The sequence below is a fragment of the Sciurus carolinensis genome, chromosome 6 (genome assembly GCF_902686445.1).
Source record: "Sciurus carolinensis chromosome 6, mSciCar1.2, whole genome shotgun sequence".
In the NCBI taxonomy this organism is placed as follows: domain Eukaryota; kingdom Metazoa; phylum Chordata; class Mammalia; order Rodentia; family Sciuridae; genus Sciurus; species Sciurus carolinensis.
The window spans coordinates 32,973,971-32,992,710 of NC_062218.1; the positions used below are offsets into that span (position 1 = coordinate 32,973,971).

General features: G+C 40.5%; 1 protein-coding gene across 3 annotated transcripts in view; it reads left to right on the plus strand.

Annotated features, from left to right (window-relative positions):
* Positions 1–18,740, plus strand: part of Egflam (EGF like, fibronectin type III and laminin G domains) — a 172,031-nt gene that overhangs the window by 43,914 nt on the left and 109,377 nt on the right. For all 3 annotated transcript variants that reach the window (XM_047556909.1, XM_047556908.1, XM_047556910.1), the window contains one exon: positions 17,416–17,525. In XM_047556909.1, the coding sequence (XP_047412865.1) occupies positions 17,416–17,525 (110 nt within the window). The remainder of the gene's footprint in view (positions 1–17,415; positions 17,526–18,740) is intronic.

Below are 18,740 nucleotides of genomic sequence, written 5' to 3' on the forward strand. Positions count from 1 at the left end.
GATTCCAGTCTCTATGGTTCCCCTCTTCTCTGCTACTGATGACATGATCTGCTTACATTGGAAATAGTACACTCTTCATACCTTATTGTTTCAGTTATACTGATCCTTTCCCCTCATTGAGAGCATAAGTCCTGATAGGCATGGTTCATGTTTATGTAACTTATCCTTACATAGGTGATAGCACAGTTGCTTCAATGAATGTCAAGTGTGTTTTATATTTTAAAAGTTTATGTGTGAGATGTTCTTGTTATACTTTCTTAGTTATTCATCCTAACTCCCACCTGGGCAGACCTGACACAGATGACCTGAAACTAGAACATTAGAGGAAATTAGTGTCTGGTTCAATAAGGAAGACTATGGAGCCTAGAGATTGACAGGTTCGTTTTTCTGAGTCCATGCAACCTAGATTCCGAGCTGTCACCCATGGGGTGTGTGACTGGGGTCTCAATATTCTCAGCTGTAAAATAGGGTTTTTGTGAAGATAGATATGAAAATAGGTATAAGATGCCTCAAAGTGGTTATTTGCTATTTTTATTCATTTTTATTGCTAGAACAGCCTGAGGAGGCACTGTTCCGTGGTGTTTGATTGAATAAATTTGGTTCGAACTTCAATTTCAGGATCAGAGCAACATCAAGCTGTTTCTCTAGGCAACCTGACCTATGACATTTGACTTCTTTTGGAGTCTGAGTCTTTATGGCTAACTGGTCCCCATATCTATCTAGTCTCTACCCTTTGTCACACTGAAACCTTAAGCTCCATGCCTACTCCTCAAGTACCCAGGCTCTGTAGCCATCTTGGTTCATGATCTGTCAATCAATTTCTTTTCTTATCTTTTTTTTTTTTTTTTTTTTGGTACTGAGGATTGCACCCAAAAGTGCTTCACCGCTGAGCTATATCCTCAGCACCCGTCCTCAGCCCCTTTTTTTTTTGAGACAGGGTGTCTTCTAGTTGCTTAGGGCCTCACTACGTTGCTGAGGCTGACCTCAAACTTGTGATTCTCCTGCCTCACTGCCTGGGAGCTCAGATGAGTTAATACATTCATATCCCCTAAAACTGTAGCTGACAAGTAATAAGCATTGAATACATCGTAGCTATTATTAATCTTCATTTTCACAGTTTTGTGATGTTGGCATTTTTGTTGAAGGTGCAGCTTCCTCTCCATATTTTAGTTCCAATTCCATTGTGTCTCACTACCTTCCAATGCCTCCACTCTCACGAGCCCCATCCCACCCCAAATGCCACTGACACATGAGGTCCAATTCAGTGCCTCCCACTGTACCTTTTTTGGAAAATAACTTTGTCAGGACAGTTTGTTCTCAACCCTGAAACTGAAGAAATAAAATCTCTTTGTTTTCTCATATCACCTTTTAAGATCTTTCTAAGGAAGCATAGAGGGCAGCAGAAGACTTGCTACTTTGATCCAACAACAGAATGAGCAGGATGTGTACTTGATATGACTTTGCCCAGTGATTGCTGTCCTTGTGGTAAATCTGTCTGCTGGTTCCCTGCAACATGTTATTCTATTATGTGATCTTGGAAGTAGCTACAAACACCCGCTTTGGAGGCAGATGGGCCTTGGTCAAATCTTGACTCCTCTACTTTTTACGATCTGGAACATGTCCACAAATGTCTATCCTCCGTTTCCTCATTTGAAAAATGGGTATATTGACACCTAGCTTGCACAGCTGTTGAAAGAATTAAAAATAATAACATTCGTAACGTCATGTGGGGCTGACAGAGCAGAGATCTGCAGCCCAGCTGGGTCTTATCTTGTACATCTAAGAGTCACTGAGGATGGAAGTGCCTGGGAAGGGGTAGGGTGGAGAGAGTGAGGGGGGGTGGGAGGTTGGGAGGGTTACATCCTCTGATGATGCCATAAGCCTTTGGAGATCTGTGTCTACCAGGAGAGGGAATCTATTTTCTATCTGCCCAAATGTTTCCTATGGGTTTGCAGAGGAGTGGAATCTCTTTGTAGTACCACAGAGTACCAGGCTTAGAGATAGTGCCAATAAATTATAGTTGCTATCATTCTGAGCAAATTTATATGCCAGAACTATGAACCTATAGTATTTAAAGCTCCCAGCTTTTTGGGAATAGGGAGGTGGTTTGTTCCTTTTCCATATTTAAATGATTATGCATTTCTCTTCCCTGAATGGCAAGAAGTTTTAAGCCCTTTGTAGTAAACCTTATGTGGTTTATTAATGATTAAGCTTCGTGTTCTACTAACCCAGTGACTTTGCCGGGAAGGAACTCCAGGTGAGAGTTCGGTCTGATGTGTTTTGTTGCCATCAGGAAAACTGCAGGGGATGAATTCTGGCCCAGCACAAGGGAAAGGGAGAGGATGCTTCCCAAGGCAGTTGTAGACTAGACACCCTCTCACCAGATGTGCTGCCAGATGCTGCCAGGAGCCACTGCTGGCAGGAGGAAACAGGAGAGAAACCTGATCCCAAGTTGGAGAAAGGAGAGCTGCTCTTACTAATGAGTTAGGGTGTCTGTTCAGTCACTGTAAGTGGGCACTGGGGGAAAGTATCGGCTTCCTGTTGTCAGTTTTCCAGGCATGGAGCAGTCCTGATCTGGGAGGAGACAGGCTTGTCCCTGCAAAGGACCCTCCTGAGGGAAGAGGGACTCCTTCTGGGATTATGATGACTAAGGGCAGCACCCTCATTTTTTAATTTGTTCATTTTAGTTTGGAGTAATTTTAGATTTATGCAAGAGTTTTGACAATAGTGTAACATTCTCATTTGTTCAGCATTCAGCTTCCTCTAATATAAACTTATCTTACATTTGATAAGTGATACATTTACTGAAACTAAGAAATTAAAATAAATTCAATACTATTAACCGAAACACAGTTCTCATTCAAATTCTACCAGTTCACCCCCAACATCATTTTTTTTTGTTTGTTTGTTTCTACTGTAGGATCCAATCCAAGGGCACCATGTTGACTTTTGTGGTCATCTCTCCCTAGTCTTGTTCAACTGGTGGCAGCTGCTCAGTTTTTTTTTTTTTTTTTTTTTTTTTTTTTGTGACCTTGATGCTGTTGAAACATACGGGTTAATTATTTTATAGAGTGTCATAAAGTTTTCTCATGATTAGTTTGGCACTGTGCATTTTTGATGGGAATAGCACAGAAGTGAAAAGTGCTCTTCTCATTTTATCATATTAGAAGGCACGTGGTGTCAACAGTCTTATCTCTGGTAATGGCAACCTTGATCAGTTGGTTAAAGTGACATCTGCCCGATTTCTCCTCTGTAAAGTTTTTATTTCTCCTTTTTCATTCTCTTTGTTAGAAATGAATAACTAAATACAGCCTACACTCAGCTCTATTGTGGACTAAATGCTTAACTCCTCCAAATGTATATGTTGACCCCCTAAAACAAATTCAGTGGTGTGGCCTTTGGGAGGTGATTAGCTTGTGACAGTGGATCCCTCATGAATTGGATTAGTGTCCTTCGAAGGGTCTGAAGAGACAAGAGTCTTCTCTTTTACCTTATGAAGATACTATGAGAAGGTGCCATCATGAACAAGAAACCTGGTCTCACAGACATGTACTGGTACCTTGAGCTTGGACATTCCAACCTCCAGAACTATGAGAAACACATTTTTGTTTTAAAATTACTTAGTTTATGATATTTTGTTCTGGCAGCCTGCATGGGCTAAGGTATGCTCCATCTCCCTGAGAGAAGAGTATCGAAGAATTCATGGACATGTTAAAACCACCGTAGTACTTTGTAAATGTTTTTGGTAAGATCTCTGAGGTTACACAAGCCTCCTCTTTCTCAAAGCTTCCCAGCCACAGGCTGGCGTCCACTCATGGATTTGGCCTGTAGCGAGGAGCTCTGGTGTTCTAATGGCGATTCTCTCCTCTTCTACAATGATCTTCATTGTGGTCACAGTAACTCAGAAAGATTCCTCATCTAGTAGTGAGCTGGAGCATTATAGAGAGGGCTACCTTCTGTGAGAATAGGCTGTGTTCCCTGAGGCTGCAGGAGAGAACTTTACAGTAGGTGTTTTGAGGCATGTGATCCCTAGGCCTTACAAGGAGCTCCTCCACATCCCAGTTTTAGGCCCATGGAATGGTGAAAATCCATATTAGGGATGCATATCACCTTGGCCCTTCCCTAGTGCCAATTCCAAAGTTTCTTTAGAAAGGTAGTCCTGTTACTTTTCACGGATCCTTACCTCTCAGCATCCGTCGCAAGGGATTCTATAGACCCTTGGGCAGGGAACGACATAACCTGAGCCTGGTCTAAGCTCTGGCCTGGAGCATGTGGCCTCCAGTACTGGCCTAGGCAGGGGTCTGTGGAGAAGGGAGGACCCACATTTGCCCTTACTGGTCTATGATAACAGGGCGACCTGGGAGAGCAAATTCAAGTTTGCCACTAATTCAGGGACATCAGTTCAGATTGATAAAGAAGCTGGGTAAAGTCATAGCCATATTGCAAGAAAGAGGATAGGGATTATTCAGTCAGCCATTTACGGGCAGCAAATATTTATGGAATGCCTACTACATGCCGAGCCTGTTCCAGGTGCCCAGGATGAAGGTGTGACCCAAAGTCCCTGTCCTTATGGAGCTTACATTCTCTTGCAAGTGGCATGGAGAGTCAATCTGGAACAGGAGAGGAGGACCTAATGATGCTCCAGTTGTCTGAACTGCAGAGGAAATTGAAAAGGAGGAGATTCGAAGGGAGAAAATTCTAGTCCAGGACATTTGGTGTGTGGGACATTTGTGAACCCTCAAGGCTGAGATGCCCAGTTAGTTATGCAAAGCACTCTTGAAAAGATTCATTTGGCAGGTGCCTGGGGAGGCTATAGGAATGGATGAGATCACCTGAGAGAATGGGACTCACCACCTTCTCAGTCTGGGGCAGGTACTTATCAGGACCACCTGGGGAGCTTTGTCAAATTCCATGTAACTGTGTCCTGGACCTAGACACAGAGAAATTTTGCAATACTCCTTAGGGGCAACCTCCTCAGTCTGGATCCTCTGCCATTAAGCTGCCAGTGATAGGGATGTGATGTATGTGGAAGCAGCACAAAGGACTTGGAGTCACTGCATCTGGAGAAGAGGGTCAGAGTGAAACGAAAAACCACTGCAGCTTTGGGAAATATGGACCTCATGCCAGGTGGTGAAAGTACTGGCTAGGGTCGCAATAAATCAAGGTCTTAGTTTTAGTTCTTCACTAACTACTATGACTTCACACAAGACATTTAGCATCTCTGAGTTGTAATTTTCCATCTTTAAGGCAGAGTTTAGAGCAAACCAGAAGCTCACGAACCAGCAGCAGAAGCATCTCCAGAGAATATGTAAGAAATGCAAATTTTGGGTTCCATTTCTGACTTACTCAGAAACTCAGTGTGGAATCTGAAGTCTATTATTAGAAGTCTTTCTTTACTACGAGTGATTCTGATTCTCTCTAAAGCTTGAAAACCACTGGCTTAGATGAATTCGGAACTCCCTCCAGCTTTAAAGCTTCCACACCACACTCTTGTTTAGATGACTCTACCAGGGTTCAAGGTCCATGCTCCTTCATCCTCCCCCAATATTTAACTGAGTGTAAATAAGTTGATTTTCCCTTGTGGGGTGGGGGGTGAGGCTGTATGTGCTGTCAATATGAATGTATGTTTATTTATGTGTATATTCGTCAGCTTTTTGCTGCTGGGATCAAAGTAAATGACATAAATAACTTAAAGGAGGAAAAGTTTATTTTGGCTCTCAAGTTCAGAGGTTTCAATTCATAGTTAATAGGCTCTATTGCTTTGGGACTGAGATGAGGCAAGAACATTATGGAAGAAAGTCATGGTAAAGGAAAGCCACCATCTTATGGCATCTGGGAAGCAGAGAGAGTGAGACGGGGGCAGGGACAAGAACTATCCTTCCAGGGCATAATCCCAGTGACCTACTTCCTTCAACTAGGTACCCCCTCCTACAGTTTCTGATCCTCCTAGTAGTCCATTCAACTATCAATGGATTAATCCATTATGGATTAATCCGAAGATGTGGTTAGAGCCCCCATGGTCCAATTACTTCCCCCAAACTCAACCTTTGAACATTGCTGCACTGGGGACCAAACCTTCAAAATATAAGTCTTAGGGGTCACTTCATATCCAGATCATAACAGTGGATACATGTGCATGCATGTGTGTGTATGTACACGTGTGTAGTGAGAGGAGGTTGGTGAGTGGAGATTTTCAGCCTGCCTTCTTGTTTTCTTGGATGATGTGGTAAGGAGCCAGGTGGAGCCAATGAAATAACAGATCATGCTGTGAACGCTCTGCCCTGAGCAACCCTGTGAGAGCTGTCACTGGCACTAGCCTTCTCCGATGTAGCTGGAGCTAGGGTAGAGCTGGGCCTAGAAGTTGGTCTGCTGCTTGTCATCCTAGTAGGTTGCCAACTCTTTGGTGCTACCACCCTCTCCCCCATTTCTCCGCCTGTGACACCTGTGTTCCCTGGGGCTGGCAGGCTGGCTGCTGCTTAACAAGCATTGCTGTAGGATGCTCCAGCCTGGGCTTCCCTCTGCCAGAAGTCACCAGCTGGGTAGAAGGAATCCTCTGCATGAACCCTCACAACCAGTTGAGCCCAATTTATGAAGCGCCATCATGTGACACCCAGAGGTAGACCTGCCCCTAATGCTTGTGCATGGAGTATAGAAGCCCACATACCATTTGCATAAAAACTTACATTTCAGTAAACAAGCAAACAAACTATTATATACAATATTTTCCTCTCTTTCTACCCTGATACATATACAATAGCCATTCATTAGGACCTGAAAGACCAGGTTCAGATTTTGATTTCTCAGACTCCTTGAATTTCCACTTTAAGAAGCAGTGTAGAGACCCGCTCCCTGAGCCCTGTGCTGCCCCACGCCTCAGCCTGTCCTGCCTGAAAGATGCTCACATGCACCTGTGCTGACATCTCAGCCCACATCCCAGCTCTGTCCACCCATGCTCCGCACTGGCAGATGACATTCTGCAATCACACCTTAGAATGGTGGATTGCGAAGGGAAGGATGATTGTAATGTGAATGATAACTCCTCACGGAGAAGCCAACCCAAGAAGGTACTACCTAGCTCAGTGTGGGAGGATTTACTACAACAGACCCTGTCCTGCCTCTGAAACACACGTTTTTCACTGCTGCCATGAAGGCACCATCTTGCAAGTGGTCCTTGTGGGTGCAGTTTTTTGGTTACAAGTTCACAATACGATTTTAGTAATGGTAGTTCGAGCAAGTTTCAAAAAGAGGGAAATAGGCTTTTTTCTTATTTATGAATTTTCTATTTTTAGTTAGTCTAGGCACTTTTCATTGCATCATTGAATCTATCTTGGTTCATTCCATGAAAATCAAATAACTGAAAAGCTAGCAATGTATTTCTGTCATAGACAATATTTTATTTGCATTTTGAAGTGTTTTTATGAATTGGATTACAAGACTAATTGAATCAGAGATGAATTTTGCTCAGGAAGTTGAAGTATTTTGTGAAATAAAATTACCATAAGAAATTGACCTAATTATTCAGAAGTTTCTAATGCAAAAAAGCAAAAAAAAAAAAAAAAAAAAAGTCTAATACAGTTTTAAATGTCTCCAAAGAAGAAAGCTCCAGAGTACAGCTCCCTCATGGCAAAGAAACACACTTTATTTATTTATCTCTTTCAATGCACAGCTTTTAGCTTATAAGAACTCAGCTTCGGGGTATACTGTGTAAATGCATTATACTAGTTTTAAAGGCTCAGTTCTTCAAAACTTGTTTTCTATTACGTAACATATTTTTCCTGTCATTTGTCACCATTGTTGGTGAGATATGAGTGCTATTTTTGTATGTAACTGCTTAAATCTTATTTGTCCTAAACCTAAATGGCCTACTACTTGAGTACTTTTTGAGGAAGTACTAGTTTGTTTTAATATAATAGATGAGAGACTAAAAAGACTTTAGAGTTCTAACCATTATCAAAAGTGTTTTGCTTCATTTAAAATTTTTGGAGAGTGCAGTTTGAGCTTTACTTGTCCTATGCATAGATCTGACCTTCTGCTGATGATTTAGAGATTACAGAGATGTGAGGAAAGTCTCAGGTAGCTGGAGGAGAGTTAGAGATTTACTGTGATCTGCACATTCCGGTTAGGACCACACCCCAAGGTCTCTATGCTGATGCTAGGACATGTGTCTTAACTTTGCCTGATGGTTACTGTGAAATTCTGGGTCCACCACCCTTCCCTGTCTTGAATTTGTCTCTTGCCTGAGGTGCCACTGACCGACTTACTCCTTCCTGTAGCCTTCCTCCTCTGTAATACCCTGATAACCCTACAGTCTACAGATATGCCATGTGCTTGCTCAGCAAATACATCTTCAGAGAGCCGCAGCTGGAGATCTGCCCCACTGTCAAAGACATGTCAAATAAATACACAAAGAGAAAATTTCTGTACTCAAAATACAAATGTTGCTTGAAAAGTCTCTTGTTTTTTCCTTCTAATGGCCTTTGGCACATCCCTCTGATACACCAATTCTAGAGCCCCTAATCCCACAGCCCCACCTCAGCCCTGCATTTGACTGCTTTACAAGATAGGAGGGAAAAAGTCTCATTTACTAAGACATGTTCTCCAGAAAGAAGGAAACTAAATCCCTTAGGATCTGGGGGTGGCAAAGAGGTTCCACTGCAGGCACAACTCTGGACAGTGCTGCTCTCGGCACAGGGTTGAGGAGGATGCTGAGGCTTCCTTGAAGAGGAGAGGAGGGATACCACATTGACACTAAAGGTGACTTCCAGGTTTCTGAAAGTTGTGGATGATGCCATTAGCAGGATTCCTGGAGGAGCTGGGGTTGAAGAGGAAGATGATGGAGTCGGGTCTGATGAGCCCATCTGACATCTGGGTCCACTTGGCAGTTTGAGTTTGTAGGCCTACCCCTCTGAGGCGGGTGCTAGACTGGAAAGAGAGACTGGGGAGCCACAGCACATGTGTAGTAGTGACTGGGAGGTCAGTGGGAACTGAAGGAGAGGCCAGGCAGGATCGCTCAGAACACCCACCTGAACAGGTGGGGAGAGGAAGGATGTCTCTACCTCATTCCTCACTGTCTCTACCTCCTCTGCCCTCTTGATATAAGATCTTAGATCCATAAACTCAGTTTTTGCATCTGTAAGAGAGAACGTCTCCATCCTCTGTTTTATATCTTTATTAGACTCGACTGTCTTGGGGCCAACATGGCAAACTGAACAGACATGTTTGCTACTGGTCTCTTCAGTCCCCCCAAGATGCCTGGAGGCTGGGGAAAGAGCCTTGACCAGCAGGGAAAAGGAAACAGGCAGAAGGTGGCAGCAATAAACTTTTGAAAACCAAAGTGCACATGGATTCACCACATGCAGAAACAGATTTAAAAACCAGAGATGATTTCTAGGCCAGCAGGGAGGGGAAAACTGGCTAATGTTTGAGAAGTACTTTAAAATTTATGAAGACGTCTCTCTCTCTCTCTCTCTCTCTCTCTCTCTCTCTCTCTCTCTCTCTCTCTCTCTCTCCCATCTATCTTCAAAGAATAAATGCTGAAGTGGTAAAGATACTGGGTCATTGTATGGATAACTCAAAGCATATCCATTTCTTCACTAATGGATAGTCAGATTGTTTCCAGTAAAATAAAAGTGTGAACTTAAGTGAGGAAAAGACCTAGCACCATCAGAATGGCTGATACCTCTGGAGAAGAGGAAGGAACTGGGTAGGAATGCAATGTGGAGTTTTAACTGTATTTTATTTAACTTTATGTCTTTTTTTAAAAAGATGAAACTTTTCCTGATTTCTTTCATTAGCAGACTATAGGAGAGCTATGGATTTAGTATTCTGCTCCTTTGCTGAATTTGTGTAGCGACTCTAGAGTCTTTGGTGGAGTTTTGTTGGTCTTCCACATACAGGATCATGTCATCAGCAAAGATACTTTAAGTATGTTTTCTTCCAGCAATTGCAAAAATTCTGGTCTAATTTCTAAGTCTTTGATCCATCTATGCTGACCTTCCGAGAGGTAGGTCTCTAGTTTTATTCTTCTACAGATGGATATTCAGTTTTCCCAGCAACATTTGTTTAAAAGTCTATCTTGCCATATGTTTTTTGGCACCTTTGTCTATCAGATGAGTGTAACTGTGTGGGTTTGTCTCTGTGTCTTCAATTCTACTCCACTGGTTTTCATGCCTATTTTGATGTCAATACCATGCTGTTTTATTACTGTATCTCTGTAGTATAATTTGTGAGGCCCCCAGAATTCCTCTTCTTGCTCAGTATTGCTTGACTATTGTTCCATATGAACTGTTTTTTTCTAGTTCTGTGAAGAATGTCATTGATATTTTGATGGGAATTGCTTTGAAACGGTATATAGCTTTTGGTAGTGAGGCCATTTTGACAATATTAATTCTGCCTATCCAAGAACATGGGAGATTTTCCATTTTCTAAGGTCTTCTTAAATTTCTTTCTTCAGTGCTCTATAGTTTTCACTGTAGAGGTCTTTCACCTCCTTGGTTGGATTTGTTACCTATTATTATTATTAGATCATTGTGCACAAACAGCCTCTTTCCAGGGTATTCTCAGTTTTCTGAGATAGTTGGTTTGTAATACAGGTACATCATTTTATGCAGGTACATTACTTTTGATGTTGAGAGCTAATAGATCTGCTTCATTAATTGCAAACTATTTTTATCTTTATCATTAAATGGAGAGAAACACTGCAAACACAAAATAGCACTGTTTGCTCTAATCTGACAGGTGCAAACTTCACAAAGTGTTATTTCGTGGATTTTCTGTAATAAGCAAAGATGCAGTTATACCTGCTTCAGTGCAACTCTTGGTCTTTGGAGGTAAAAATATTTTTGAAAAGAATAATTTTTAGTTGTGAAAAACAATATAACAATGTTCTGGAATGCTTGCCAAATAGAAGGAAATGGTGGTGGGGGGGATCATCCTTAATCTTAGCTGCCTTAATGTGGCAATTAGCCTTTTTATCTGACCTTTGAGTGATTTTTCAAATGGATATATTATGTGACTATAATAACTGCATCATTGGCAATTGGGTATGTTTTGTTGGTTTGTTTACCACTGCACCATAATTTTGTTACAGTGTGATCCAAGCCTTATTTTCTAAACAGGCTTTTTATTTTGAAATAAATTTAGATTTATAGAAGAATCACAAAGGTAGTAGAGAGAATTCCTACCCAACTTTCACCCAGTTTCTCCTCCAGTTAGTTTCTCACGTAACCCCAACCTATGTCAGATCTAGACTGTTAGTGAGAGCGCTGATGAGTGAGAGTACAACACTATCGACCAAACCAGGCGACTTGGATTTCATTGGTTTTCTCCCTAATATCCTATTTCTGCTCCAGGATCCAAGACACCAAATGTGTTTAGTTAGATTACATTTTTAATGTTTGCACACCAGTCCACGCAAGTGACGCACCACCTGCGTGACCTAGCTGTTGTCTTGTTTCTAAATAGTTAGACTGTGCCTGGTTTCTGTGTGCCATAAGTGATACTCAGAAGGACAACTTCCTGGTGCAGCCTTCTCTTAAGATTTCTTTCTTCAGGCAGACTAATCACACTTCTGGAGCCAAAGGATAGAACAGATTTATGGCTCTGGATATCATTGCACATTGCCAAATCGTCTTCCAAAATGCCCGCATACTCATTTGCACTGCCATCAGTGATTTTTTGAGAGCAGCACATTTATGTACACTTGTCAGCATTAGTTAGTTACTCTCACTTAAATATTTTGGCTTAATTTAATAGGTGAAAACAACATTTCAGTTTTTAAAAATTATGTTTCTTTGATAACTCACAAATTTGAATATTTCCCCATGTGTGTTGACTTGCTATCTCTCTTCTTTTGTGAGTTGTCCTTCATATTTTATTTATTAGGGTCTGCATATGTTTTTATCAATATGTATGAGTTTTATAATCAAGATATCCCTTGGCCTGTCATTTCGCTACAATTATTTACCCCTCAATCTATTGTTTTGAATTTTCCCTCTGTAATTTTTGAAGTGGGTAATGAAAGTTTTATGATTTAGAATGCATTACTTTTCTTTTGATTTATTTTTTAACCTCTTTTAAGCTTCAAAAGTTTCCTCTACAAAAAAATAGTACAGTTTTAAAAATCGGTTATTTTCTATAATTCGGTTTCCCATACTTAACAGATTCTTCTAGAACACTTTTGGTATTTGGTCCAAACATCTGTCCTGTCCTGCTCTCACTCACCAGCTGCAGGTGAGCCCACTTCCTCCATGGGAAGGAGGAAGCCATTTGTGTGCTCCCAGCCAGCTGGGTGGCATGCACCTTCTCCTCTGTGTTGACCCAGCCAGAAGCTTTGCCTCTTCCCCCAGCTTGTTGGGGAAAAGTAGAGGCTGCTTCCTCTGCTTGGGACACTTTTCCATGCCGACTCTGTCTGCCCCACTCCGAGTTCTTTGTCAGGTAGTCAGGCATTGTAACAAGGACTTAGACTCTTCATTTTCCCCTGCCAATGTCTAATGGATAACTAAAAACAAGACTAAAGACTGGACATCCCTTCCTACGTTTTGTGTCCATCTCCTTTGCTCTAAGTCACATTGGATTTCAGGAACAAGGTCTGATCCGATAATCTTGTGATGAGTTGAAGCTACCTCCCAACCCCCAGGAAATAGCAACTTTCTTATCAGGGGCATGTTCCCACCTGACCAATGCTGAGATAAAGGTGACAGACCACAGGTGATCTTGATCGGTTGTGGTGGCAGCTGTGAAAAGCCTCCAGCTATGCAAACCCCCAACCCTTGATTTGGTTCCCTATTCTGTGAAACCTCAAAGCCATTGTTAGCCCTTGAAGACAGGTCCAAGGACATAGGTCCCCTTCTCTTCCTAGTGGATACACTGATTGAAGTTCCTTTCATGTTTTTTAACATTACCTTTTCTGTTTAATTTTTGGGTCAAGAGGCTGGACCTGATTTGTTGAATCCCCAGAGTCAGGCCTCTGACCTAGGACTCCAGTAACAGTATGTCGTTTGTGTGTGTCACAAAAGTGCCCTATACCTCCCAAGTCTAATGTTTCTCATACCCAGTTGTAATGTCCTGCTAACTTCTTGTAGCCCCACATCTCTCTTCATTCTCAATGTGACCTCGCTGACTGACCCAGTGCCTGGTATATACAGGGAGCTCAACTGGTATTTTAGGTGCATAAAAGAGAAAATAAACTAGTGAAAATATCAATAAAACAGGAGTCAGATCTAACCATGTTCCAGCAGGGTTTGATTTAAATTCTTTCCGGAGAACATGAAAGAAAAAGGGATAGCATATAGGAATTCATGTTTCATGGGACCAAGATATCATAGATAATATAGTTGACTTGTTCAACATCCATTTAACCCTTTTTCTAGGTGCTACTACCATACTGCAAAGGCAGACAAAAAACTGCTTTTCCCAGACTTCCCTGCAGTTAATATTCTGTATGTTAATTAGGTCCCACCAATCAGAGGTACTTGGGAGATATGGAGGGTAGGAGAAGAGTAGAATCCACTTTCCTGCTGCTGTTTCTCCAGACAAGAGAGGCCATCAGAACATGAGAACTCATCATTTCATAATCCCAGGGTCCTTCACCAGCCTGGGTGGCTAGAGGTAGTCATGGTAGCAGTGATGGCAACCTGAAGGGTGAAGGTGGGTTCTTTCTGGTTCTTGATTGCTTCTGTAGAGAAAATCACCTTTCCCCCTAAGATGGATGCAGTGGAAGCTCCTTTCCTCCAGCTTTTCTGCCAATTTCCACAACTACCATTTTGCTTACAATACCTGGAATGTTTTCTGTTTTCTGTAGAGAACCATTGCAGGTACACAGAGCCGATGATGATTGGTTCCCCTCTTATTGACCCAAGCAGCCTGGCCTTCAGGGGCGCCCAACCATCTGGTGCAACTGTTCTCAGAAAAAAGGGAGCAAGAACTATTCCGAGGACTATGGATATGACTGTGCTTATTAATTATTTGACTGTGCTTATTAATTATTTTATGATTCTGTGAGGGACTGATAATTTATTTCCACTGTCTTTCTTCCTACTTTCCAGTCATCTTCGAGGTTCCGTTAGCATAGAACTCTTAACTCAGTAATAAAGCTGACCAGTAGTGCATAATTATGCAGGCAGATCCATCATAAAACTACCTGGAAAAAAATCTAGGTGAAAATTTCAGATCTTTAACATATCAAGAGTTTCTATAAACCAATGAGAAAAAAATTAACAACCCAATTGAAAAATGTGCAAAACATAGGAATAGAGGGGAAAAAAAAATTTATATAAAAATATTCAACTTTTAAAAATCAAATTTCCCAAGTTTTGAAAGACTTCATTTTTTAGAGCAGTTTTAGATTCATAGCAAAATTAAGAGGAAGGCTCAGAGATTTTCCATATAGCCCTACACACAGGCACATATGCCCCCATTATGAGCACCCCCCCAGAGTGGTACATTTGTTATAATTCAACTATTAACCTCACCTAAAATCAGTAGTTATATTTCATGTTTAGTGTTGTATACTCTATGGTTAGAACAAATGTGCAATGGCTTGTATTTACCAGTATAGTATCATATAAAATAGTTTCACTGCCCTCAAAGTCCTCTGAACTTCACTTTTTATTCTTTGCTCTCTACACTCCCTAACCTGTGGAAACCTCTGATCTTTTTACTGTCTTCATGATTTTGCCTTTTCCAGAATGTCATATAGTTGGCATCACACAATATGGAGATTTTCAGACTGATTTCTTTCACTTAGTAATATGCATTTAAATCTCCTCCATGTCTTTATGGCTTAATTTCTTTTAAGTGCTGAATAATATTCCACTGTCTGGATGTGTCACAGTTTATTTATCCATTCACCTACTAAAGGCGAATCTTGGTTACTAAAGGATATCTTGGTTATTTCCCAGTATTGACATATATGAATACAATTGCAATAAATATTCATTTGCAGAGTTTTGTGTACATATAAGTTTTTGACTTCTTTCTGTACCAATGAGTGCAAATGCTGGATAATATGGTAAGAGTATGATTAGGTTTATAAGAAACCACCAAATTGTCTTGCAAAATGATCGTACCATTTAGCATTCCCACCAGCAGCAAATGAGAGTTCCTATTACTCCTCCTTCTTGTCAGCATTTGATGTTGTCAGTATTCTGGATTTTGACCATTGTAATAAATACATAGTGATATCTCATTTTAATTTGTTTTTCCCTGATGACATATGATTATTTGATATGCTTATTTTCCATTTACAGATCTTCTTTGTAAGGTTTTTTGGTCCAGTTTTTAATTAGGTCGTTTTCTTGTTATTGGGTTGTGAGAGTTCTTTGTTGTCTTAGTTTGTTCAGCTGCTATAACGAAGTACCATGAACTGGGTGACTTATGAACAAGAGAAATTTATTTTTTATAGTTCTGGAGTATGGGAAGTCCAAGAGCAAGGCACTGACAAGAGTCACTGTCTGGTAAAGACTTGCTCCTTGGTCTTTTTGCTGTGTCTTCATAGGTAAAAGGGAGGGGACATAGTGTGAGGCCTCTTTTAAAATAGCACTAATCTCCTTCACCAGTGCACTACCCTCATGACCTAATCCCCCTCAAAGGGCCCATCTCCAAATACTATCACATTGGGGATTATGTTCAACATAAGAATTTTGGGAGGACACAAACATTCAGTCTACAGTATTTGTATATTTTACTAACAATTCTTTATTAGATAAGTCTTTTGTGAATATTCTCTCCAGTGTGTGACTTGTCATTTTATTCTCTTGACAGTGTCTTTTGCAGAGCTGACGTTTTTAAGTGGTAATACTCACTTTATTACCTGTGTTATTTATATGGGGTGAGACTGTGTTATTTATATGGGATATTCCCATATGCTAACATAAGCTTCTAAATTGGTTAATTTTCTAGATGTAAGTTTGATTATATTTATCAAGATTCTCTAGTTCTTCTTGGTTGACCCAAGAAGAAGCACATGGCCTGAGTTTAGACAATCATATGGGACTTTAAATCTTGAACTAATGCAGAGCCAGAAAGATCACTGAAGATTCAATCCCTGAGTTGTGACAGTTGTAGGTGTGTAGGGGGCAGGGGAGAGCTGTCTCCTGGCCTCACAGTTCCTGCAAAGTGACAGAATTGAGCCTCTATTACTTGGCCTCCCAGAAAGACTTTGGATTTGGCTTATTAAAAACATTGGTAAGACAACTGGTTACTTAGTTACTTAGTAAATAATAAGAGAAATCTTAGGGATATCAGAAGACTTCCAAAATATATACAATATCAAGTTAATACAACATAACGTGGGGTTAATTGAGCAATTTCCTTTGCTTTTATGAATCATTAAATAGAATTTGAGTAATAAAAACATTTCAGTGGAAAAATGAAAAAACATTGGTGAACATCCCTGGGAATAAATTGGTCCTAATGCAATAAATTGATATATTAGATCTCTGTGAATTGCAAAGTCTCCTAATTGATATGCTGGAGAATTCTATGTTATAGTTTAAAAGAAAGCACATCATGACATATTTGTAAGTGGAAACCACATTGCAGAGCATTCACTCACTTAAGGAACATTCATTGAACCCTTATTCTTTACTAGTGTCTGTACACTCATCAAAACTGACCTGGTTTCTGTCCTTGTGGACATTATTTTAAATGGCAAAACAGGGGAAATAAATTGTTTGACAACAGGAGAATGCCAAGTACTGTTTATTATGGGCACATGCATTACAAGGAAGCATTTATGGCCATTAAGCATAATGAGTTTAATGACCATGAATTAAGTAAAATAAGGTTTAAAACTATAAGCATATTTGAATATGTACGTGATCACTAACATTATAGTTACAACAATACTGAGCAGTAACAGACACACAGAGTCTCAAACGACTTTTTAAAAAGCGTATGTAATCAAAAGAAGGTATACCAAAATGCTGATAGGACTTGTCTCAGAGTGATATGATCTTTTTGTATTTTCTAAATTGTGACAATTTACATGCTGCTTCATAGTTATGAAATACATTATTTATAATCATAAAATGGCTTAAGACACACGGACATTAAAAAATTTGAAAAATTTAAATCTCATGTTATACTTAACCATATTTCATTCCAAATGCCTAGAGTCAGGTCACATATGTTTGGTCTTTACCACCCAAATCTTGCTTTCTGGTCGTTTACTATTAGAAGTTACAGAATGGACCAAGGACAAGAGGGGGGCTGATTTCTCTACCAGTGACAGGTTGGGAGGGGATCGCAGAGTTCTGGTGTGGTCACCTGAGATGGTGGGGGATGACTGCATTTCTAGTCTGTGGAGTTGTCTTTATGCTCTCCTTTTGTGAGTACACAGTCTAAAATCTTGGATAACTACACTGATGGCAAGATGCATGCATCTTTTAACACAATCTCCTTGTTTGGGGGCAGGCAAACTGGGGCCTCCTCTTGACATCAGGCTGGGCGCCCTGAACTGTACCGCCTTCAGCATCCAGTGGAAGATGCCATGGCACCCTGGAAGCTCCATCGTTGGATACACTGTGAGTACCCGTGGGGATTTCTGCAGAGGGCATGTGGGGTGATTGTACATGCTTCCTATCCTTGTACTTCCTCTACAGGTTGAGTATCCCTTATTCATTCTTGGGATCAGAAGTGTTTTGGATTTAGGATTTTTTCAGATTTTGGAATATTTGCATACATATAATGAGATATCTTGGGGATGGGACACAAGTCTAAATACAAAATTCATTTGTTTCACATACCTTATGCACATCGTCTGAAGGTAATTTCACATAATATTTTTAGTGAACCTGTGTTTTGACTGTGATCCATCACACAAAGTCAGATGTAAAATTATCTACATTTTTCTTTTCTTTTCTTTTTCTTTTTTTTACTTTGGATATCACGTCAGGCACAAAAAGTTTAATATTTTGAAGCATTTCAGATTCCAGATTTGTGGATTAAGGATGCACAACCTGTCTATGGCCTCCTTATTATCAGTTCTCCCATATTAATAACCCTCATTCTCCTCTGGTGAAACTATAAGAAATGTTTCAAAGGCATTTCTAAGAACCCCGAACATGACCTCTGCATTAATCAGGATCTACCTAGTTCTTTGTGCAGCGATGAAAAAATATAAAGCAAGTAGAAGATATTCAAGTAATATAAAGCAAGTAGCAGATATTCTGCTATTCAATTGCCTATAATCAAATTGGGAGAATAATGCAGAAACCTGGGAGATCATAGGGAGTCACTGTAGAGTGTTATCAGTAAGTACAAACTAATGTGCCAACTGAATTAAAGATGTGGACAGGCAAAGTGGAGGAAGGAACAGAGAATGCATCCTACCATTTGGAGGCTGAAAACTGGGCAGATTTCAGTTCTCCAAAATGCTTTTTTTAAAAAATAGTTTTTGAAAATAAACCAAGTTTTAGAAGTCAGGGTATTTCAGTTAAGTATTTGGAGTTCTGAAATCTCTGAGATGTCCAGACAGTTGGCTGCACTGATCCTACATTCCTATAGGACACCAAGCCCGCGGGAGATGAAGGACCCATTTGAGATGGGATGAAAGTCCTCAAGTCTAACCACTCCCTACCGACTCCATTTCACCAACAGCAAGTATTGATCATGACCCTTGTCCTGTGGTCTTCTTAGAGAAACATACTTCTGGACTCCTGTCATATAAAATGTGGGAAGATGCAAGATCACCTGAAAGGGTCATGGTTTGGGGAAATATGAGAGGAGCTGGGTCTAGC